This window comes from Oncorhynchus nerka, linkage group LG13 (genome assembly GCF_034236695.1).
Source record: "Oncorhynchus nerka isolate Pitt River linkage group LG13, Oner_Uvic_2.0, whole genome shotgun sequence".
Lineage (NCBI taxonomy): Eukaryota > Metazoa > Chordata > Actinopteri > Salmoniformes > Salmonidae > Oncorhynchus > Oncorhynchus nerka.
In genome coordinates, this window is record NC_088408.1 from 70,847,429 (window position 1) to 70,873,123 (window position 25,695).

General features: G+C 41.1%; 1 protein-coding gene across 1 annotated transcript in view; it reads left to right on the forward strand.

Annotated features, from left to right (window-relative positions):
• LOC115140030 (anthrax toxin receptor 1-like) overlaps positions 1–23,355 on the forward strand; it is a 54,225-nt gene extending 30,870 nt beyond the window's left edge. Inside the window, exons 11-18 of the mRNA XM_029678037.2 lie at positions 2,620–2,689; positions 2,808–2,886; positions 3,072–3,167; positions 4,454–4,495; positions 6,405–6,500; positions 6,689–6,856; positions 8,072–8,152; positions 20,215–23,355. Of these exons, the coding sequence (XP_029533897.1) occupies positions 2,620–2,689; positions 2,808–2,886; positions 3,072–3,167; positions 4,454–4,495; positions 6,405–6,500; positions 6,689–6,856; positions 8,072–8,152; positions 20,215–20,628 (1,046 nt within the window). The 3' untranslated portion in view covers positions 20,629–23,355. The remainder of the gene's footprint in view (positions 1–2,619; positions 2,690–2,807; positions 2,887–3,071; positions 3,168–4,453; positions 4,496–6,404; positions 6,501–6,688; positions 6,857–8,071; positions 8,153–20,214) is intronic.
• Positions 23,356–25,695: the final 2,340 nt, after the last annotated feature.

The window sequence follows — 25,695 nt, forward strand, 5'->3', positions numbered from 1 at the left end:
CCAGGATAAACAGGCTGCTTGGGCAACAACGATGCTCACTGGATCTGTTTTCAAAGGTTTCATAAGTTGGACACAGGAAAAATCAAGGTTCTCTTTAAAAACGAAGATTAAGCTTTTAATAATCTTTTTTCTTTGCTCTGTCAGCAGTGGTGTAAAAATATTTTAAAGTACTACTTAAGTAGTTTTTTGGTGTATCTGTACTTTATTTATAGTTTGACAACTTTTACTTCACTACATTCCTAAAGAAAATAATGTACTTTTTTACTCCATACATTTTCCCTGACACCCAAAAGTATTCATTACATGTTGAGTGCTTAGCAGGACAGGAAAATGGTCCAATTCACACACTCAAGATAACACATGGTCATCCCTACTGCCTCTGATCTGGCACACTCACTAAACACACATGCATAGTTTGTAAATTATGTCTGAGTGTTAGTGTGTACCCCTGGCTATCTATACATTTTAAAAACAAGAAAAAGGCGGTGTCTGGATTACTGTATTATTAGGAATTTTAAATGATACCTAAGTATATTTTAGCAATTACATTTGCTTTTGATACTTAATTATATTATAGAACCAAATACTTGGACTTTTATTCAAGTATTTTACTGGGTGACTTTCACTTTTACTTGAGTAACTTTCTATTAAGTTATCTATACTTTTACTCAAGTATAACAAGTGTGTACTTTTTCCACCACTGGTCAAATGGGTGTACATGTCTAAACTAGAGGTATTGAAATCAGTCCTCCAACATCTCTGTATTATGTTAGATTGGTCTTGAGTTACCGTCAGATACTGTATGACATCCGTTCTGTTGTCCTCATTAATCAGATTGTCCTGTCACAGTCCAATACCAATAATCCAATTTAGATGATGACATTTCATGATCATTAGTCAATGAACTCCAGACATCAGTTGAAGAAAGATTTGGGACATGATATAGTTCTAAGTTCATGATATACAATACCAGTCAAAAGTTTAGACACACCTACTCATTCCAGGGTTTTTCTTTATTTGTACTATTTTCTACATTGTAGAATAATTGTGAGGACATCAAAACTATGAAATAACACATGGAATCATGTAGTAACCAAAAAAGTGTTAAACAAATCTAAATATATTTTTTGTATTTGAGATTCTTCAAAGTAGCCACCCTTTGCCTTAATGACAGCATTGATGACAGCTTTGCACAATCTTGGCATTTTCTCAACCAGCTTCATGAGGAATGCTTTTCCAACAGTCTTGAAGGAGTTCCCGCATATGCTGAGCACTTTTTTTTATTTCACTCTGCGGTCCAACTCATCCCAAACCATCTCAATTGGATTGAGGTCAGGTGATTGTGCAGGCCAGGTCATCTGATGCAGCACTCCATCACTCTCCTTCTTGGTCAAATAGCCCTTACACACCCAAGAGGTGTGTGTTGGGTCATTGTCCTGTTGAAAAACAAATGATAGTCCCGCTAAGCACAAACCAGATGGGATGGCATATCGCTGCAGAATGCTGTGGTAGCCGTGCTGGTTAAATCACTGACCGTGTCACCAGAAAAGGACCATCACACCTCCTCTTCTATGCTTCACTGTGGGAACCACACATGTGGACATCATCCGTTCACCTACTCTGCGTCTCACAGACAGAGGTTAACACCAAAGGACACAGATTTCCACCGGTCTAATGTCCCTTGCTCGTGTTTCTTGACCAAAGCAAGTCTTTTCTTCTTATTGGTGTCCTTTAGTAGTGGTTTCTTTGCAGCAATTCAACCATGAAGGCCGGATTCACACAGTCTCCTCTGATCAGTTGAGATGTGTCTTACTTGAACTCTGTGAAGCATTTATTTGGTATGCAATCTGAGGTGCAGTTAACATTTAATGAACTTATCCTCTGCAGCAGAGGTAACTCTGGGTCTTCCTTTCCTGTGGCAGTCCTCATGCGAGCCAGTTTCATCATAGCACTTAATGGTTTTTGCGACTGCACTTGAAGAAACTTTCAAAGTTCTTTAAATTTTCCACATTGACTAACCTTCATGTCTTAAAGTAATGATGGACTGTCGTTTCGCTTTGCTTATTTGAGCTGTTCTTGCCATAATATGGACTTGGTCTTTTAACAAGTAGGGCTATCTGCTGTATGCCACCTCTACCTCACAACACAACTGATTGGCTCAAACACATTAAGAGGAAAGAAGTTCCTCAACTTTTACAAGGCACACCTGTTAATTGAAATGCATTCCAGGTGGCTCCCTCATGAAGCTGGTTGAGAGAATGCCAATATTGTGCAAAGTTGTCATCAAGGCAAAGGGTAGCTGCTTTGAAGAATGTCAAATATAAAATATTTTAACACTTTTTGGGGGGGTTACTACACAATTCCTTATGTGTTATTTCATAGTTTTGATGTCTTCACTATTATTCTACAATGTAGAAAATAGTAAAAAATAAAGAAAAACCCTTGAATGTGTAGGTGTGTCCAAACCTTTGACTGGTACGGTAGGTATACAGTTGCTCCACTTCTCAAAAGGTCAATGGGTTCTGATCTGTGCAGTCTGAATTACACTATGACTAGAGCAGAACCAATATGTTTGTGTATGAGTCAATGTTGTGACCCTTTGTTCTCCTGTACTCCTAGGTGTGAAGCCATTAATAGTGGAAGATACGTATCTCCTCTGTCCTGCACCCATTCTCCAGGAAGAGGGAATGTAAGTACTATAATCACCGAAAGAATATCCGTTTTTCTCTTTATCTGCTGTTTATCTGCTGATGTTTCTGTCACATCCTAACCACACGCTATCTCTTTACACCCCTGTTGTGTTCCAGGGCAGCCAACCTCTATGTCAGCATGAATGAAGGTCTCAGTTTTATCTCCAGTTCAGTCACCATTACAACAGTGAGCTGTGTAAGTATAGTGGGGTGGTGCATGTTGTTGCACCCCCAAACTATGACAGTTAGTCCCCTGTAGTTACATGATTACAGGCACTTTAACTTTCTGATGGGTCTCAGCCTTTGCACTGTGGTGGAACATGTAGGTCAGTGGAGACTGAGTTTGACCTGTCTCTCTCTCCCTCTCTCTCTTTGTCCCAGTCTGATGGAACCATCCTGGCCATCGCCCTGCTCATCCTCATGCTGCTTTTAATCCTCATGATTCTCTGGTGGTTCTGGCCTCTTTGCTGCACTGTGGTGAGTCACATAAACTGTATGTCACATTCACACTCATGGACAGTGTCTTACAAGCGTGAACCTTTTTAAACTTATATTTTATTAAATACAAATTACCCTATATGGTAGACCTATGTGTAGCTTGAAGCATTTTCTGAGAGAACTCTATGTCCTTTATACACTGGCATAATGCTCACAGATGATCACGGATGTATTTTACGGAGTTATTTTATCTGAATAAATCACAAGTCATCTTGCTAATCTAAACAGTATTTCCATGGTGAGAGGGGTTCTATGAGTCAGTGAAGGATGAGACTCTTTGGCCTTTTTTGCTTCCAATTGATTTTATTAGTCCATTATGCCCAGAGGCCACCAGAGGTCAGTGGTAAAGGTGTGCTGAAGTACTTAGTCCCTCTGTTGAAGTAGTTTGTTCCACTGGAGGTCACAGGACAGTGGTTCTCAGCTCCAAGGTCGAGGACGATATAGCTTCTTTATGCTGTTCTTGTATTTAGACATAAACCGTCCCAGCCAGGCCTGACAAAATGGATCACAATTTAACCACTTTTTTAACCAATTTCCCATCAAGCCTGGAAACAGAAAAGTTGGAAAGACGCAGAAAATTGTATTTTTTTATATGTTACTCTCTCTTTTTAGTTCTTGTCAGTTATTTTCAGTGGAAACCCTTGCCTATAGCACTGTTTAGGAGAGTGATGCTATGTTACCATGGGAAATCAGAGAGCATCCCAGCCTTTGGGATTGGGAAGCACAGGGGGAAATAAATCTAATTTCAAGGAATATTCATTGCCTTGACCGGGTTAATTTCTTAGTTATAGTTGCTCAACATTTTGTTAGCCATGGACACACCAAGCATGTATTTTCCTATAGATTGAGCAAAGTGAATGAGGAAAATACAGATGATCAATATTTACTAAACATCTCAATGATTTTAATATTCTTCTACATCATCACAGGGCTCTGCCAAAATCCAACAGGAGGAGCTGGTAGTTAAAATATGTCCTTTTTTCTGGAACACATGTTACACAGGGTTTCTTGAATTTCCTCATAGCTAAAAACAGAAAAACAAGTGAGCGTGGAGCATAGACTCGCATGCCTTTTACTATTCCCCCACCCCCCCTGTAAATAGTAGGAAAAAGGAGAGAAAAACAATTCCTGAGCCATGTGTTTTCATGCAACCCTGTTTTTGGCATACATTACTGTGACATATATTTTAGTGTGTTTTTGAAGTACATTTGTTTTTTACATTCATGTCACGAGTGTAACCCCCCCCCTCCCCTCTCTCACCATAGATTATCCATGAGCCCCCACCAGCGGTAGTGGAAGACAGTTCGGTAGGTAAACCCTTGATGTTGATTACTTTGGGGGGGGGGGGGGAAGATGGGGGGAAGATATTTTATATCTTCTATTAGTCTCCAGAAGAAAAGTTTCCATTCACTCACTGTTACACAATGATATGGCTGTTAAATTATGTAATGGCCATTAAGCAGAACATAAATACACTTGCAGCCATTTGTTTTATAGTTAAAGTAGTCACATTCTTTTTTTGGAGATTTTTACTGAACAACAGTTATCCTTGATATATATATTCCCTATCCACGAGAGAAAAAAACTAGGCTACAAGGATAGTGGACTGGCTGACATGTAGCACATCCATTTGGAGTTTTTAATAGGTGTAGGAACCCATTGCTTATGGTCCATTTTCTTCAATAACCTCAACTCACTGACCTTTTAATATTCCCCTGGGTTTTATAGACTGACATATGACCAAGATGTTTCTTCCACCCATGTCATGAGGACAACACCCTCCCACTATGAAGCCCTGTCTTTCCCCTCAGCTCATCTTGTCCTAAACCAGCCCTTACTCTCAGCAAACACATTCTGATAAAAAGGCATGAGAGCTTCTTTGAACAGACCCATCTCTGGTCACTGTACAAACTGATCATCCATTTCTATACCTCCCCTGTATGATGATAATAAAGCTGAGAATAATTGTCTGTTTAGATCACTATATGGGATTCCTTATTTTAGTTTAAGCTTTCAATTAAGGCCTTATTTAAGAGCCATCTGTTTTGGAGTCCCTTTCTTGAGATCCCACTGGGAATTCACTGACTAATCTGATTAATCAAATAATTCTTATATAATATTTTCTTCACAATAATACAGCATCGCTAATGACTCTAGTTACAAAACATTCTCAACTAGCAACGGAATTCTATCCAGGTCATATGTGACTCATTTTAATGACACAGTTTTTACAGCCCATACTCATTTAATAATGTTGAAATTATTTTCCTTTTAGTATAAATCCTTTGTTCCATTTTTGGATGCAACTTTGGTTGTAAAGTCAGGAAAGAATAGAGAGGCAGCCAAAAAGGTGTGTAGTGACAGTCCAATGTACTTTTCTTCTCAACTTGTATATCATAGATTTATCTGTCTTTTTAGAAGTTTGTGTAAGATATTGTCATAAAATGGAATAACATGGAATGTACACAAAAAGTGTGAAGTAATCATCTCCCCCACTCCTCTAATTCAATTAAATCATACAGGAGGTATCTCCTCCAGTTTTCTGTGAAGCTTTTTGCCCATTGTCCGTGTCTCTGTGAGGGCAATGGCGTCAGCCTGTTGTTGTTTCCGCCTCCTCTCTGGCAGGCCCTGATCATAGGCCTGATGGATTCGATTAGTGTGAATCTGGGTCTATTAAAGAGCTAAAACATGAGGGGGGCTGTGGGCTCGGTCATTTCCTCTGATCTGACGCATGCCATGGACTGGACGGGAGAAGGCGAGGGGGAGAGAGAGGAGAAGGAGACTAATTTAGACATAAAAAGGAAATCATACCCAGGGCTTGAAATATTAGATCGTGAGTAGGGTATATATTTTTATTTTTTTTATTTAACCTTTATTTTACTAGGCAAATCAGTTAAGAACAAATTCTTATTTTCAATGACGGCCTAGGAACAGTGGGTTAACTGCCTGTTCAGTGGCAGAACGACAGATTTGTACCTTGTCAGGTCGGGGATTGAACTTGCAACCTTCCGGTTACTAGTCCAACGCTCTAACCACTAGGCTACTCGGCTACTCTATGAGAGATGGAGAGGCAGAGTGCTTGGTGTATAGGCTGTACCTCAGAACCGCCAGTGTTGTATGAAATGATGTATTATCTCACACCCTGAATTTTTATTAACCCTGTCTGGGACATTGTGCAAAGAGTGGGACCTTTACACTATCCCCCCCCCCCCCCAGGACGAGGAAGAAGATGGGATGCCTAAGAAGAAGTGGCCCACGGTCGATGCCTCCTACTATGGGGGCAGAGGTGTGGGTGGAATCAAAAGGATGGAGGTGAGCTTCGCTGTTCCTTGTGTTATTTTTACTCAATTTTTCTCTCTGAGTTGTTGGGAAGGGCCCTTAGGTAAGCATTTCACTGTTATGCTTCATAAACAACAGGTGTAGACAGTGACAAATTGAATGTGCCAGGTTGAAATGAAGCTAGACATGTTTAAAAATCTCTGCTTGTTATTATTTGTCAGGTGCGTTGGGGTGAGAAAGGCTCTACTGAGGAGGGAGCCAAACTGGAGAAGGCAAAGAATGCCAGGGTGAAAATGCCTGAGCAGGAGTTCATACAGTCCCCCACCCGCATTCTCAATAATGGCATGCGCAAGCCTCCAGGCCCTCACAAGTGGTACTCACCAATCAAGGTATTGACATGACCAATATAAAATAAACACATTGCACACAAAGCTGTCAAGTGCAATCACATACACAACATGGCTTCCTATATTATATACACTGAGTGTACAATACATTATGTACTTGGCATAGACTGACCAGGTGAATACAGGTGAAAGCTATGATCCCTTATTGTTGTTACTTGTTAAATCCACTTACATCAATTTAGTGAAGGGGAGGAGACAGGTTAAAAAAGGATTCTTAAGCCTTGAGACAATTGAGACATGGAGTGTGTATGTGTGCCATTCAGAGGGTGAATGTGCAAGACAAAATATTGAAGTGCCTTTGAACAGAGTATGGTAGTATGTGCCAGGCACACAGGCTTGTGTCAAGAACAGCAACGCTGGTAGGTTTTTCATGCTCAACAGTTTCCCATGTGTATCAAGAATGGTCCACCACCCAAAGAACATCCAGCCAACTTGACACAACTGTGGGAAGCATTGGAGTCAACATGGGCCAGCATCCCTGTGGAACACTTTTGACACCTTGTAGAGTCCATGCCCCAAAAGAGTTGAAGGTTTCCAGAGGGGAGGGGGGGTGCAAGTCAATATTAGGAAGGTGTTCTTAATGTTTTGTATATCTTGTGTATAGACTGATGGGATGGGTTGAAGCTGGAGTTGACTATGTAGGAATTTCATGTGGAATATTTGAGTGTTGGTGTCCCAGTCCTTAGGTGACCACTGGCATGGTGCCCCTACACACAGGTCCAGGAGCTAGTTAAAGGCATTGTTCTATACATCCTGACAGTCAGCAGGGGATAGCTAATATAAACCAGATACACACTTGACTGACCTCCAAGAGACAAGGGCTGCAGAGCTAGCAGTTTTGTGAAGAAAAACAGATTATTTTCCAACCTCTTAGCAGTGGCTGGGTCTTTGCAGAATTCACAATGATCAAATATCATTTGTTCAGGCTCTGGCTTTGAGGAGGAAAATTGAAATAATCTGAGTCAGATGTTTTATCATTAAATCGGATTATGATCTACAAAGTGAATCCTCTTGTTGGTGACAGATAGGCATTCAATGACAAAATTGTGGAGTTGTGGTTTGAGTTCGAAAGTATGACTATGGAGTGTAAATATACATGCTGTATAGTGACTTAGTCACAATACACACAAACCCACAAAAAAACAAAAAGCATCTTAAAAGGTCTTATTGGTATTGTGTACTGCTCTGTGATTGCAGGGCAAATTGGACGCTCTGTGGGTGTTGCTGTCGAAAGGCTATGACCGCGTGTCTGTGTTGAGACCACACCCAGGAGACAAGGTAAGAGCCAACAAGCTGAATACATGTAGACCGAGCAAGGCTCATGTGAGGACAAAAATCAGGCCCACTTATACAAGCCAACTCTGACTGCTTCAGATTGAACCCGGTGCACTCTGAAATACATCATGGTTTCCATGGCAGGAAAACGACTTCTCTTTGCACTTTTCCTGATCCAGAAACCTGTAACCAACTGACATGTGCAGTAACACAATTGTTATGTACAGGAGTCTCTAAAACATACAGTACTTTAGCTATACTATTATATCACCACATGATGTTTATTGACCTGTTTAAATCTCTCAGACCGAAAGGTTCTGAAGTTCATCTATTTAACAAGAAGGTTTTACCTACCCCAAGTGAATTGAGTGCTTGTCTTTTCCTACTAGCACTGACTTTGCTGAACAACTTTGTTGGGGGAAAGGTACTTGCTACGATTGTGATATTTTGTTGTCTCACCTAGCTATCTACAGATGAATGCACTAATGTAAGTCGCTCTGGATAAGAGTGTCTGCTAAATGACAATGAAATGAAATAAATGAAATAATTAAATACACTACCATTCAAAAGTTTGGGGTCACTTAGAAATGTCCTTCTTTTTGAAAGAAAAACTTCTTTTTTTGTCCATTAAAATAACATCAAATTGATCAGAAATACAGTGTAGACATTGTTAATGTTGTAAATGACTATGGCTGGAAACGTCAGATTTGTATAATGGAATATTTACGTAGGCGTACAGAGGCCCATTATCAACAACCATCACTCCTGTGTTCCAATGACACGTTGTGTTAGCTAATCCAAGTTGATAATTTTAAAATGGTAATTGAGCATTAGAAAACCCTTTTGCAATTATGTTAGCACAGCTGGAAACTTGTGCTGATTAAAGAAGAATTAAAACTGTCCTTCTTTAGACTAGTTGAGTATCTGGTGCAGATTCGATTACAGGCTCAAAATGGCCAGAAACAAAGACCTTTCTTCTGAAACTCATCAGTCTATTCTTGTTCTGAGAAATGAAGGCTATTCCATGTGAGAAATTGCCAAGAAACTGAAGATCTTGTACAACGCTGTGTACTACTCCCTTCACAGAACAGTGCAAACTGGCGCTAACCAGAATAGAAGGAGGAGTGGGAGGCCCCGGTGCACAACTGAGCAAGAGGACAAGTACATTAGAGTGTCTAGTTGAGGACTCTCCTCACGAGTCCTCAACTGTCAGCTTCAATAAATAGTACCCGCAAAGCACCAGTCTCAATGTCAACAGTGAAGAGGCGACTCCCCCAGATCATCACAGTGGGTGCAAGACATTGTGGCTTGTAGGCCTCTCCAGGTCTCACACCCACTGCAATTTGGTGGATCGGTGATCATCTGGAGTGCTTCAGCAAGGCTGGAATCGGGCAGATTTGTCTTTGTGAAGGATGCATGAATCAAGCCACGTGCAATGTTGTCCTGGAAGGAAACTTGCTTCCTTCTGCTCTGACAATGTTCCCCAACTCTGAGGATTGTTTTTTTCCAGCAGGACAATGCTCCATACCACACAGCCAGGTCAATCAAGGTGTGGATGAAGGACCACCAGATAAAGACCCTGTCAGATCAAGACCCTGAACCAGCCCAATCTCCAGACCTGAACCCCTTTGAAAACCTCTGGAATGTGATCAAGAGGAAGATGGATGGTCACAAGCCATCAAACAAAGCCGAGCTGCTTGAATTTCTTTTGCGCCAGGAGAAGCATAAAGTCCCCCAACATCGATGTGAAAGACTGTTGGAGAGCATGCCAAGACACATGAAAGCTGTGATTGAAAATCAGGGTTATTCCACCAAATATTTATTTCTGAACTCTTCCTAAATTAAAACATTAGTATTGTGCTGTTTAAAAATGTCTTTGCATTATTCGAGGTCTGACAATACTGCAAATATTTTATTTTGACCAGTTGTCATTTTCTGCAAATAAATGCTCTAAATATTTATTAGGAATTTGGGAGAAATGTTGTCAGTAGTTTATAGAATAAAACAATGTTAATTTTACCCAAACACATACCTATAAATAGTAAAACCAGAGAAACTGATATTTTTGCAGTGGTCTTAATTTATTCTGGAGCTGTATATAGACAGTACCAGTCCAAGGTTTGGACACCTACTCATTGTTGGGTTTTTCTTTCTTTTTTCTTTTTTTTACTATTTTCTATATTGTAGAATAATATTGAAGACATCAAAACTAGGAAATAGCACATATGGAAAGTAGCCATTTTAGATTCTTCAAAGTAGCCACCGTTTGCCTTGATGACAGCTTTGCACACTCTTTGCATTCTCTCAACCAGCTTCATGAGGAACATATGCTGAGCACTTGTTGGCTGCTTTTCCTTCTCTGTGGTCCAACTCATCCCAAACCATCTCAATTGGTTTGAGGTCAGGTGATTGTGCGGCCAGGTCATCTGATGCAGCACTCCATCACTCTCCTTCTTGCTCAAATAGCCCTTACACAGCCTGGAGGTGTGTTGGGTCATTGTCCTGTTGAATAACAGATAATAGTCCCACTAAGCGCAAATCAGATGGGATGATATATCGCTGCAGAATGCTTTGGTAGCCATGCTGCTTAAGTGTGCCTTGAAGTCTAAATAAATCACAGACAGTGTCACCTGCAAAGCACCATCACACCACCACCTCCATGCTCCATGGTGGGAACCACACATGCAGAGATCATCCGTTCACCTACTCTGCATCTCACAAAGACACAGCGGTTGGGACAAAAAATCTAAAATTTGGACTCATCAGACCAAAGGACAGATTTCCACCGGTCTAATGTCCCTTGCTCGTGTTTCTTGGCCCAATCAAGTCTCTTCTTGTTATTGGTGTCCTTTTAGTAGTGGTTTCTTTGCAGCAATTTGACCATGGAGGCCGGATTGGCGCAGTCTCCTCTGAACAGTTGATGTTGAGATCTGTCTGTTACTTGAACTCTGTGAAGCATTTATTTGGTCTGCAATTTCTGGGGCTGATAGCTCTAACTTATCCTCTGCAGCAGAGGTAACTCTGGGTCTTCCTTTCCTGTGGCGGTCCTCATGAGAGACAGTTTCATCATAGCGCTTGATGATTTTTGCAACTGCTCTTGAAGAAACTTTCAAATTTCTTGAAATGTTCCACATTGACTGACCTTCATGTCTTAAAGTAATGATGGACTGTCGTTTCTCTTTGCTTATTTGAGCTGTTCTTGCCATAATATGGACTTGGTCTTTTACCAAATAGGGCTATCTTCTGCATACCACCTCTGCCTTCTCACAACACAACTGATTGGCTCAAACCTGTTAATTGAAATGCATTCCAGGTGACTACCTCATGAAGCTGTTTGAGAGAATGCCAAGAGTGTGCAAAGCTTTGAAGAATCTCAAATACAACATATTTGTTGATTTGTTTAAAACTTTTTTGGGGGTTACTACATTATTTCATGAGTTATTTCATAGTTTTGATGTCTTCTATTATTCTACAATGTAGAAAATAGTCAAAATAAAGAAAAACCCTTGAATGAGTAGGTGTTCTAAAACGTTTGACTGGTAGAGTATGTATGCTATATTTAAATAGGGAACTATGAAATCCAAGCAAAAAGGGAATTAGGTTTTTAATGTCACGTGCACAAGTATAGTGAAATGCCTTTCTTGCATTTTTACTTGTAATTTAGGTATATTGGTTAGAAAATTGACTTTTTATTTTTTTATTTTCACCCCTTTTTTCGTGGTATCCAATTGGTAGTAGTTACAGTCTTGTCTCATCGCTGCAACTCCCGTACGGACTCGGGAGAGGCGAAGGTCGAGAGCCATGCGTCCTCCGAAACCGCACTGCTTCTTGACACAATGCCCATCCAACCTGGAAGCCAGCCGTGCCAATATGTCGGAGGAAACACCGTACACCTGGTGACCGTGTCAGCGTGCACTGCGCCTGGCCCGCCACAGGACTCGCTAGTGCGCGGTGAGATAAGGATATACCTGCCGGCCAAACCCTCCCTAACCCGAACGACGCTGGGCCAATTGTGCGCCGCCCCATGGGCCTCCCGGTCGCGGCCAGCTGCGACAGAGCCTGGACTCGAACCCAGAATCTCTAGTTGCACAGACCACTGTGCCACTCGGGAGGCAATAGACTCGGGAGGCAATATAATTAACCCCATCACTCCCGCCACCTCCATAAAGCCAGTCTGTTTTTATTTGGTGACTCATGAATCAGGCTTTGCATAGGGGTTGGCAGGAGTACATTTTGAAACAACAGAAAATGTAGCAACCGAAATAGGCACAGCTGTTAGCAATAAAGCAGACATAGTTTTCCCTTCAGTTCTCTCTTTCTGACTTCAGAAACTAGACATAATGTATCCCAATTGAATGAATTCACCCCCCCGTCCGCTCAACTCACTTTAGAGGGTGATATCTACTAAGCTAACATATGGAATTGTTTTCAGATGGTTATACCATTGATCATTTTGCTCTTTTATTTTAGAACCCCTGTAGGCATAAACAAAGTATAAAAACATTATTTGATGAAACATTGAATTTGGCCTTACTGCTGTTAACCCATAGAAATACATTGAATAACACGTTCATACATTGGAAAACAGTCAAAAAAAACAAATCAAATGGAAGAATGTTTGTTTTTAAGTGTTTGTCCTGTATCTGAGTGATATGAGAAAGCTAAGGTTATATATATATATATATATATATTTGTTTTTACATATATTTAACCCCTTTTGTTTTGGCACATTCTACCCCATATTCACTTGTATTCATTTCTACCACCCAGTACCGGGTTACCTTCAGACGACTCTTGTGGAGCCTCTGAGTCTCAGGTTTCGATAGTGAGATCCAAATAGTTACTAGCTCAAACAATTCTGATTCAGTGGATTGCGACCATTGAGCTATTAAAGAAATGGACACAGCGTCCAAGATGACCAACCGTTGTTTTCAACGTACACTACTCACTCTCACATACGCCATTTCGAATTTGCTGCCATCTTTCTAGATCCGGTTTTACTGGGATTACTACGCATGTGGACAGACAGCTGGATCACGCGAACATTCTCCGGGAACTCAGCCAGCTCAGGGAATGTGCCAAGCATGTGGACAGCTAAACAAACCAACCGCCACTTCCCCCTCGCCAGCTGGGCTCATAACGTCAGAGTATGAATATAAAATGTTCATATCTTCAGCTGTGAGTGATGGGGGGGGGGGGGGGGGGCGGCATCAGCGACAATCATTTGAATAATTCAATGCATGTGATGACTAAAGTCTCTTATTAGGAATTTTCTCATTTGGCTTCTCTATGGGGCCGTCTATGGGAATGGTCTTGCTGGGCCGTAGGTTAGTTAACTATCCTCTGGTAATTCGAAAGCGTGCTTCCAGACCGGAATCCTGGGCCTTGATGGGATGCAGCCCATGCAAAAACAGGAAGTCTCTAGTGTAAACAATTTTTCGCGCGGCCACGGACATCGACCTCAGATGTTTTTAACAGAAGGTAAATTAAATATAACCCCTCTTGACAACTCCTCCTCCCAGACTGGCTTACCTCTACTGTTCAGAGCCTGTCCTTGGAGAGTTACAGGCTTGTGATAAGAACTGTGGTCCGGTGTGACTGGGCTGGGGGCTGGGAGGGAGAACAGAGAGGAATATTGATTCTGTAGACTCTACTTGCTCCTTCACTTAAACCTGAATTAATGTTTAGCTATTCAGGGTGGATGGAACTGAAGTGCATTGTCAGCAAAGTTCTTCAATCATGTCATCTGAGAGATGGGCACAAACTATGATTTCTGCAAAGATATTTGCATTTTCCAAAGAGTTTGGCAATATTGTGCAATGTGGCTGATTTATTAGTTTTCTTCCGTGTATATAACGCCATGTGGGTTATTGTGTGACTTGTTGATGAGTGTGAGGATATTACAGTACACTCTTAGAAAGAAAGGTGCTATCTAGAAACAAAAATAACCACTTTTTTGTTCCATGTAGAACCCTTTTGGGTTCCCTTTCCACAGAGGTTTCTACATGGAACAAAAAAAAGAGTTCTCCTATGGGGACAGCCGCAGAACCCTTTTGGAACCCTTTTTTTCTAAGAGTGTAAGGTACCCAGCAGGGAGAGGGTAAGCACTGGGGCATGCAGAGGGCACATGAAAGGTTTTGGACACTGACTGCAAACAAAGACCAATGCAGTTTTCTTAGGTAGAACTGTTTACTGCAGCTCCATTGGCCTGCACTCTCCACTGTAAGATGGTGACGAGAGACAGTGGAAATGACACAGAGACATCCGAAAATGTGGAACGTTGTCATGACTCATGACATTGCCTTAAGCAAAGGATAGCACATGAGAAAAAAAGCTACAAAATAAAAATTACACTATTGCCTATCACACTATAGATGACTGCTGGCTTTAATCACCACTAAGCCTTTCATAATTAACAGTAGGAGTTCAACCTTCAGAAAGCTGTTAATTAGTACACAGGAAGCTAGGCGGAGAGTTCTAGTTTTCTTGTTGACTCTCAGTGAACAAGGCTGCTCTGGTTGCAATTAAGATCTCAAGTCAAGGCATTTGTTTTTAGTTCCCCTCAAATCAATGCATCTGTGAGGGACAGAAACTGGTCAGGACACAATCAATACTGCCTCTGGACATTACCTACTCAGTCCGATGCCCTTTATCCAATTTTCCAGTGCCCTGACAGTGCTAGTCGGGAGAGAGCTGAGCCCATGCTTCCTCCGCTGCCCCTGTGTTGGGGCTGTAGTGATTTCAATTAGAGACAAGGAAAACATTGATGTGGTGACATTAGGGTTGCAAAGCTACTGGTCATTTATCAAACTTACCAGAATCTTCAGTAATTTTGCTATTGATTTCTTGTTAATTACCAATCTTTAAAAAAAATATATATATATCCATATATAGTATTCATTTTTATATTGGTGTCAATATTGTTCATGAGTTTCTAGCAGATAGACCATATGTTCAAGAGAAAATTGCCAAATTAATTAAATAATCAATGGCAATATTTTCAATGAACTCTTTCAACTATTGACTTTTTCCACAAACGCCACCAGTGTGACGCATATTGACATGATGCATGTGCATTTCTAAAGTATATTTCATGCTTAAACCCTCATATCAAACACCAATGGTATTCACTAAGTTGCTGGTTTATATTTAGGATAATGTTTTACATCTTTGTCATACCTATTATTTTAAAATCATCTTATTTAATCTTCCATGTGATAAGGCCGCACAGACGGCCAGAGATAATTATAGACACCTGTGATAATCTGCTGTACTCAAGGGCCACTAAAAGTGTGTGCAAGATGGCAATCGGCAAATTTAGCATGGTGGCAGCACTTTTAATTTGTTGGTTTAAACATCACTGGAAATAATTGCATCTGCATCTAGATGAAAGAATGGTAAATTCTCAGCAACTTCTCAGTCCTGCCAACACTTTTGATGGCATCCAGCACTTCGGATTTGGAAGGAATGTTATATACCAAACTTTCAATAGACCATGGCACAAACCAAAACGATCATCCAAACCAGTAAGAAATCACAAATTAATTGTGGCGATCTTATAATAACTCTATGCCTTCTCCTATTGAGTGATATCCATCAATGCGCTCCACCTCAGTTTATCACAAACACCATTAAACGGCCTATGCACCTCCTGCAAACGTTGGGTTAAGACTAACTGCAAAGCTTTGGTATGTTTGGAATGCGTGCAGTTGATTAATCTAAAATGCAGCCGTCCTAGTTTTGGGCATGGGGTCAATGAAACTTACCTTCGCTGTCCTGTACCGCGGGGTGTGTGAGCATCGAAGGTGGAGTGGGACCAGAGGACTCACCTAGGATGGAGAGCGCACCAGAGGAGGGTGGCTCCACAGCAGCGCACAGGCCACCAGAGGCGGGGGACGTGGTGGTGAGGACGACAGAGCAGCGGTAGGTGAGCTGGCAATGCGTGCACCTGGGGAGGGGTGCTCCATAGCAGCAGAGGCAGTGCAGCGGGAGGCGGTTACAAGTGGATCGGGAATTCAGCGAGGTTTACATTTAAACGTCAGAAGCCTACTACCGAAAATTGATGAGATATGCCTGTTCGTTCGCAAATCAGAGGTGGGTGACTTATGTTTTACAGAGATGGTGGGATTCATCTGTTCGTGACTCAGAAATTGAGATGGGCAATTACTCTGTCAGGAAGGATTGGAATCAGAACGGTGGGGGTTTATTTGCCTTTGTAAGCTCGAATATTGCTTATAAAGTCAGTTTGGATTTAATCGTTGATGTGGACATTGTCTGGCTGGATGTCTGGTTTCCCAATAACAAGACGATTTTTGTTGGGTGTGTTACGGCCTGCCAATCAGAATGCATTCTATTAAGGTCTCTAAATTGTCAAACTGTAGTGATTCCCTGGTGAAGGAAATAATTTTGTTAGGTGATTTCAATACTGATGTCTGCAAAAGGGATAGCCCAACCTGGATAGCCCAACCGGATGACTATATTTATGCACTTCTGTATATCATTTGCTCTGACCCAAATGATAAAAGATCCCACCAGGGTATGTGAAACAGTGCAAAGTATGATTGACTTAATATTGATGTCTGATAAATCCAACATTTTTCAGAGTAATAGTAATATATATTTTTATTACATTTTGCACAAGGAGAGTTTTTAAAGATATATTTAGGTGTCACTAAACTGTTAGACAACAGTGTTGAAATGTTTAGGGAGCAAGTGGGTAAACTTGACTGGTCACCTGTGCTGGATAGTGTAGGGGTAGACGGTGCCTGGGAAGCGAAATGTAGATTCCTTGATGTGGTGAATGTGATGGCTCCCCTAAGATGGGTCAGGGTAAAGCAGAGCGAGCCCTTGGTTTAATCATGACATTCTAGACTCAAGAGCAGCCTGATTTTTCTCCTTTATAAACGTCACAAATGAAGCACAGAGAAGGATGGATGAAGCTAAGTGGGGTTACTTTGCTTATTTTTAAAATCATTGAGAGCAAAAATTACCCTAAAAAGCTTTGGAAATCATTTTAAGGAACTATGTTGTAGTAGTTCTACCAAAAACAAACTAAACAGTATTGAACTGAACATCAGGGGGACATTTTTATTTGATTTATTTTAACTTCTGTTGCCAGTAAGCTGGTAAGCAAGCTGCCCACCAGTTCTGGTTTGTATGGAAACAATCAAGTCAATAAGTATTATGCAGAGCCAAACATTCTCTTTTGTAAAGGTAGCAACAGCTAAAATAGCCAGTACACTAGCGAAGCTTAAATGCTCAAAAACCACAGGCCTGGATAATATTCCTGTGAGGTTTCTTAGAGATTCTGCTGATATTATTACCTATATTGTTAATCTTTCTGTTGAACAAGGCATCTTTCCCAGGGACGAAACAAGCTAAAGTTATACCTTTGTATAAGGGGATAAAGTCTGACCCTGGGAATTATAGGCCTGTATCTATCCTCGGTATACCATCAAAGATCCTGGAGAGATTTGTACATAAGCAAATTTATGAATATGTCAACCAAGTCTAATGTATGATTTTCAGTCAGGGTTCAGAGAAACATACTCCACTTATTCACATCTACTTTACTTGACCGACTTCATCAGGAAAGAGATTGATGAGGGAAATCTGTGTGGAATAGTACTGCTTGACCCACAGAAGGCCTTTGATACAGTTAACCACTGTCTCCTAATCTCCAAACTAGAGGCACTAGGGTTAAGCAGTATCCCTATAGGCTAGGTAAAGTCCTATTTGTCAGGTAGGGAGCAAGTGGAAGAGGTTAATGGTTCACTGTCTCTGACAAAACCAATTAGTTTTGGCATTCCGCAAGGGAGCGTGCTTGGGCCTCTACTGTTATAAACGATATGAACGATGCTTGTTCTTGCCGTCTTTTCCTTTATGCGGATGACTATACATTTATGTTGTCTCATAAAAGTACAAATATGTTGGAGAGCATACTTAGCACAGAGCTTACTAACATTAGCAAATGGCTTAGAGATGATGCGCTGCACTTAAGTAAAACTGACGCAGTTATTTTTGGGTCCAGACCTAAATTGTGTAGGTCCTCTGAAATCAGAGTGGAGTTAGGGAGTGAGGTGCTGACTACTAAAATCTCTGTTAGCTACCTGGGACGCATCTTTGTTGTAAGCCTGGGAGGTGTGAGCATGGCCACTAAAGTGCTAGGGAAGGTTAAGGCGGCCAGGACTGCGTTTTGGCTAAAAAGTCCAAGTGGTTTGACAAGGACTCCATGAATGTTAGCCACTGCCCTCATTCAATGCCATTTTGACTACGCTAGTACTTCCTGGTTTGGGGGCTTATCTAAGCTTCTGAAGGGGAAGCTTCAGATTGCCCAGAACAAGCTGATCAGGGTAGTACTGAAAGTGAGTCCATGGACTGGGCTTGGTTTACAGGAGTAATCTAACTGATTACTTTCTCCATATTAGGGATGCACACTCACTCACAGCACCTGATCAGGTGTTGCAAATGTGTGCTTATACAGGTTCAGGAGTAATGCTGTGAAAGGTATTTTCTTGTATACAGGAGCCTCTGAGAGGAATTGCCTCTGCCCATAAAAACTGTCCAGTGTGGGCAGCTTTAAAAATAAAGTTAAAAAACTGTTTGATGCCTTCTGTGCCCATTTAGAATGTACCATACAATGTAATTGCAATGATAAGATATGTTCTTCTGCTTTGTTTTTGTTTTATAATCATCTCGCTGTCATACTGTGTTCAACAATGTTGCATCTTGCCTAGCCATCTTGTCTCAAGCAGACCACAATGGAAATAAGTCCCAGACTTTATCCTCAATGATTTTACTTATGTGCATTTATGGCTTTAAGTTTTGTATGTGCCTGTTTTTTTAAATGTTTGAATTAATAAACTAAACACTAGATGTCTTGTGATAATTACATACAATCCTTATAAGATACCAAAATTCTGGTAGTCAGCAGTAGACATCCTAATAAGAGCGTCTGCTAAATGACTTAAATGTAAATGTAAATCTATCCCAAGGTGCATTGAAGCTGTTCTGGCTTGTGGTGACGCAACGCCCTATTAAGACACTTTTATGTTGGCGTTTCCTAATGTTCCAAACCACTGACTATTGTTTAGAATATAAATACATGAATCTTCAATCATAGGTACTCTCTGATCTTTGTCCTTTTAAGGATTAGGACTTTGACATTGTTTAGCATGGGATAGCATCACAAATATCTTCTTTTGAGGATTTTTTTTTGCAGCAAGGATATTTCTTTGGATTTAGCACTGACACTATGCAGACATGAATCATGAGGGGAAATCAGAGAATGTGTGTTTGTCTCCCCAACCCAGCGATATGAAACAGAAGTGTAGACGACGGACAATGTACATGCCCTTAAAAAGTTGGTTGCCATAATGTAGGAACATCTAGTGTAGCGATCAGTCCATTCCACGTTGTTATGCCTCCAGATTTATTTTATTTAACAGCAAATTCAACTGACCAGCTCACCTGACAAAGCAATAAAATAAAAGTGTGTCAGTAGAGGCTGCTGAGGGGAGGACAGCTCATAATAATGGCTGGAACGGCGCGAATGGAATGGCAGCAAACGTGCTTGACGTATTTGATACCATTCTACTGATTCCGCTCCAGCCATTACCACGAGCCCGTCCTCCCCAATTTAAGGTGTTACCAACCTCCTGTGATGTGTCTTGTCACTGGTGTCTGTGGAACATCAATGTGACTGACTTTCCTCATTTTAATCCTGAGCTCTGTCTCTCAAGCCACTTTTATACCTGGTTCTAACATGCGTCATTTGCCCTGATCTTGTCCTCATTCTGATGTGCCCACACTTTTTGACAGGTGTAGTTAAAAGACACATTGGGAACTGATTTTGATCAGATCTTATAAGTATAAACGGGCAAGATCAGGATGAAGGACTCATGTTAGCGGCAGGTATAAACAGGGCTTTAGATATGTATGGAGACTGGATAATGCATACCTTTTTAATGCCTTTTACTATGAAGCACACCACCTCTACAACAGACCAGTGGATTCAGAAGTAGTACATTGCGTTTTTCTCACCTTGTCTCTGTCTTACGTTTCAGGGCCGATGCATGAACTTCACCCGGGTCAAGTTCAATCCTCCTCCTCGCTACCCCCACTACAACCATCACTCAGCCACCATCTACACACCTCCAAGAGGATCTAGTCCACCGCCTCCCCAAGGCATGCTCCCCCCTACCCCCAACAGCCCCCCAGCATCCCCTTCACCATCCTCCACCTCCACACTGCCCTCAACACCCCCTCCTTTTTTTACTATTACACCTCCACCTTACACTCCTCCTCCAACTCGAGCCCTTCCTCCAACCACTCTGTATATATCCCCTCCTCCTATGTGCCCCCCCTCCCCTCCACCACCTGCATCCCCAACCGGCGCTCTACCCCCTCCACCAGGACGGGGCTCCCTGCCACCACCTCCTACCCGCCCACCACCATGCCCATCTGTAGATCCTCAGTAGTGATTGGAAGAGAGAGGGACACGGGATGACTAGGACAAGGAAGATCAACAGGAATTTGTCCTGTCTCCCTAAGTCTTTGACTGTCCCCTCATTCCACTGCCAGTCAGGATATCTGTGTGGCTCACACCACAAACAACCAGCTGATGTCAACTATTTGTCTACAGTGGCCCATGTACACATCTAGGTCAATAGTACAAAGATAAGTTGTACTTAAGGTTCTACAGACGTCTCCTGATGGACAGCTTTCCTCATAGAAATACATCTATGTTGTCCATAGATGGCCAGGTCTGTTACCTTGTCAAGTTCATGAGGGCTAAGCTCATCTCTTCCATTCTAGAACCAACAAGAATGGGTGGATATCGTTGTGACAAAGCAAAGCCAAGTGTTGGATGTTTGCCTCTTTTTCAAAAAAATTAAGGCTCTAGAGAGTTGGCATTATATTAGGTATTATATTCAGAAAAGAATGGAGAGATGTCTCCAAATGACATTCCAATAATGTATCAGTCTGAATTTTATACATTTAATATTTGTTTCTCACAGACAAATAAGTTATTATGAGCAGCGGAATGATTTTTTGCCAGTGGTAGTTTCTTTAGAGATTAGCCAAACTAAATCCAGTAAGTAAATGTAATATCTCGATGAATCCCAAAGTCCCAGTGCCAATCACCCTGCTGCACTGCACAATTGTCAAGTCAATGGCAGGTTTGCATAATGTCAGCATAGAGGATGATTTAGTGCCTTATTGAGCCTTTTAAATGGGCAGTGTAGTTAATGTGATTTTTCCAGGTTTGTTTTGTATTTTTAGTATTCTAGACTATGATGTCGAAAGTACACTCTGAAATGATTATAAATGTCCTTTTTTTGTAAGAACTGATAAACCTTTTTTTTATCTACACACCCACACGATCAGTCTGAGCATTTCAATGGCAAAAGGAGGCTCAGGGAAATAAATGATAGAACATACAATACCAGTCAAAAGCTTGGACACACCTAGTTATTCCAGGGTTTTTCTTTGTTTACTATTTTCTACATTGTAGAATAATAGTGAAGACATCAAAACTATGAAATAACACATGGAATCATGTAGTAACCAAAAAAAAGTGTTAAACAAATCAAAATATATTTGAGATTCTTCAAAGTAGCCACCCTTTGCCAAGAGTGCAAAGCTGTCAAAGGCATTCTCTCAACCAGCTTCATGAGGTAGTCACATGCAATGCATTTCAATTAAGAGATGTGCCTTGTTAATTTGTCTTGCCAAATTACGGCAAGAACAGTTAAAATAAGCAAAGAGAAATGCCAGTCCATCATTACTTTAAGACAATGTGAAAAATTAAGAACTTTGAAAGGTTCCTCAAGTGCAGTCGCAAAAACCATCAAGGGTTATGATGAAACTGGCTTTCATGGGGACGCCAGAGGAAAGGAAGACCCAGAGTCACCTCTGCTGCAGAGGATAAGTTCATTAGAGTTAACTGCACCTCAGATCGCAGACCAAATAAATGCATCACAGAGTTCAAGTAACAGACACATCTCAACATCAACTGTTAAGAGGAGACTGCGTGAATAAGGCCTTCATGGTCGAATTGCTGCAAAGAAACCACTACTGAAGGACACCAACAAGAAGATGAGACTTGCTTGGGCCAAGAAACACAAGCAATGGACATTAGACTGGTGGAAATCTGTTCTTTGGTCTGATGAGTCCAAATTTGAGATTTTTGGTTCCAACCTCCGTGTCTTTATGAGACGCAGAGTAGGTGAATGGATGATCTCTGCGTGTGTGGTTCCCACGGTGAAGCATGGAAGAGGCGTGATTGTGTGGGGGTGCTTTGTTGGTGACACTGTCAGTGATTTATTTAGAACTCAAGGCACACATAATCAGCATGGCTACCACAGCATTCTGCAGCCATATGCCATCCCATCTGATTTGCACTTAGTGGGACTATCGTTTGTTTTTGAACAGGACAATGACCCAACACACCTCCAGGCTGTGTAAGGGCTATTTGACCAAGAAGGAGAGTGATGGAGTGCTGCAACAGATGACCTGGCCTGCACAATCACCTGACCTCAACCCAATTGAGATGGTTTGGGATGAGTTGGACTGCAGAGTGAAGGAAAAGCAGCCAACAAGTGCTCAGCATATGTGGGAACTCCTTCAAGAGGTTTGTAAAAGCATTCCATGTGAAGCTGGTTAAGAGAATGCCAAGAGTGTGCAAAGCTGTCATTAAGGTAAAGGCTGGCTACTTTTTGAGGAATTTGTTTAATACTTTTTTTTGGTTACTACATGATTCCATATGTGTTATTTCATAGTTTGATGTTTTTGCTATTATTCTACAATGTAGAAAATAGTAAAAATAAAGAGAAACCCTTGAATAGGGTATGTAAGTATGTCCAAACGTTTGACTGGTACTGTATATTTGGAGTTATTTTCAATAAACACACAGTGATTTATTAGACATACATTGATGATATAAAAATTCAAAAGACTGCATGAGGGCTTTAATTAAAAACACAATATTATCTGAGAGCAATTACATTCCCGTGGTTTAAGTAATTTGTTAATGCATGTAACAGTGTTTGATTAATTAATGGGTGTTTGTTAGTTTATCATTCATAACATTTTTTTTATACATTGTGTATAAATGTCTGTGTCTTTGTATTGTTCACTCAGCATTGGAGTATGGTTGTCACAGTGAACAAATTAATTATTGCAAATAAATGAACGTAAATGTGTGCAAACGAGTCCTCACAATTATATGAAATTCCTGTCAGCAGTATCAATGGTTAATGTGACATAGTTGTGTTTCATTTTGTATATGCTATATATACAAAAGTATGTGGACACCCCTTCAAATGAGTGGATATGGATATTTCAGCCACACCCGTTGCTAACAGATGTATAAAATCGAGCACACAGCCATGCAATCTTGATAGACAAACATTGGCAGGAGAATGGCCTTACTGAAGAGCTCAGTGACTTTCAACGTGGCATCGTCATAGGATGTCACCTTAAAAAGTCAGTCAAATTTCTGCCCCGCTAGAGTTGCCCTGGTCAACTGTAAGTGCTGTTATTGTGAATTGGAAAGGTCTAGGAGCAACAACAGCTCAGTCACGAAGTGGTAGGCCACACAAGCTCACAGAATGGGGCCGCCATGTGCTGAAGCGTGTAAAAGATTGTCTGTCCATGGATGCAACACCCACTACCGAGTTGTAAAACTCACTAAAGAGTTCCAAACTGCATCTGGAAGAAACATAACATAAGCACAAGAACTGTTCATCGGGAGCTTCAATAAATGGGTTCCATGGCTGAGCAGCATCGATGCAAGCATCGGCTGGAGTGGTGTAAAGCTTGCTGCTATTGGACTCTGGAGCAGTGGAAATGAGATTCTCTGGAGTGATGCTTCACCATCTGGCAGTCTGACAGACAAATACACTACCTGCCCTAATGCATAGTGTCAACTGTAATGTTTGTTGAAGGAGTAATACTGGTCTGGGGCTGTTTCATGGTTCGGGCTAGGCCTCTTAGTTCCAGTGAAGGGAAATCTTAATGCTATAGCATACAATGCCATTCTAGACGACCAACTCCATATTAATCTCCATGATTTTGGAATGAGATGTTCGAAGAGCAGGTGTCCACATACCTTTGGTAGTGTAAATTTAATCAATACAATTCCTGACAAACATATCCTTGGCCTTACAGTAGATTCTTCAAGTTGTGCCTTTCAGGGTTCACATGGTATTTTGTCATTGTTGCTCCTTACAATTTCTTGACCAAAAAGACCATAGTGTATTGATGGTAAGCCTCTAAACCAGGCTATGATGACTTCACCCATTGATACTAACATGCTGACTAGACCGCTCGCGCCATCGTGCGCCTGATGATTTTGTCCACTCACACCTGATCAGAACACGCAGGTTGAAATATCAAAACGAACTCTGAACCAATTACATTAATTTGGGGACAGGTCGAAAAGCCTTAAAAATGTATTGCAATTTAGCTAAATAGCTTGCTGTTGCTAGCGAATTTATCCTGGGATATAATAATTGGGTTGTTATTTGACCTGAAGTTCCTCTACTCTGACAATTAATCCACAGATAAAATGGTTTATTTGAAAGATGAACTGAGGTCCACCTGCCCAGGGACTGCGGTTGAAAATTAGCCGGCTGGCTAAAACCGGCACTTTTACTGAAATGTTGATTAATGTGCAGTGTCCCTGTAAAAATAAAATAAACTCAAATAATATACTCAATCTCTCCTCCTTCAGGCTTCTTTTTCTTCTTTGGACTTTATATGGCGGTTGGCAATCAACTTTAAGGTGTATTACCACCACCAACTGGACTGGAATGTGGACCTCAGTTCATCTTTCAATCACCCACATGGGAATATGCTCCTAAAAACCAATGAGGAGATGGGAGAGGCAGAACTTGCAGCGTGTCAAGCGTCACAAATAGAACCGAGTTCCTGGTTACGCACACACTCGTTGACGCGTGCGAGCAGTGTGGGTGCAATGATTGAATAACCTCTATGTGTACATTTATATTGCAATGCTCGCACACACACAACGTGAGCGGTGTGGTCAGCATGTAAGTCTTAGGCAGTCTATGGGCCAAAAGATTTAATGCACCAGTTGTTTTATGTAACACTTCCTCTTGCCAGTAGGAGATAATGAGTCTTACGTAAACACACTTGATGGAACTACAGTGGCTTGCAAAAGTATTCACCCCTGGGCATTTTTCCTATTTTGTTGCCTTTACAACCTGGAATTAAAATAGATTTTTTGAGGGGTTGTATCATTTGATTTACACAACATGCCTACCACTTTGAAGATGCAAATGTTTTTATTGTGAAACAAACAAGAAACAAGCCAAAAAAAATGAAAACTACAGAGTGCATAACTATTCACCCCCCCCCGAAAGTCAATACTTTGTAGAGACACCTTTTGCAGCAATTACAGCTGCAAGTCTCTTGGGGTATGTCTCTATAAGCTTGGCACATCTAGCCACTGGGATTTTTGCCCAATCTTCAAGGCAAAACTGCTCCAGCTCCTTTAAATTGGATGGGTTCTGCTGTTG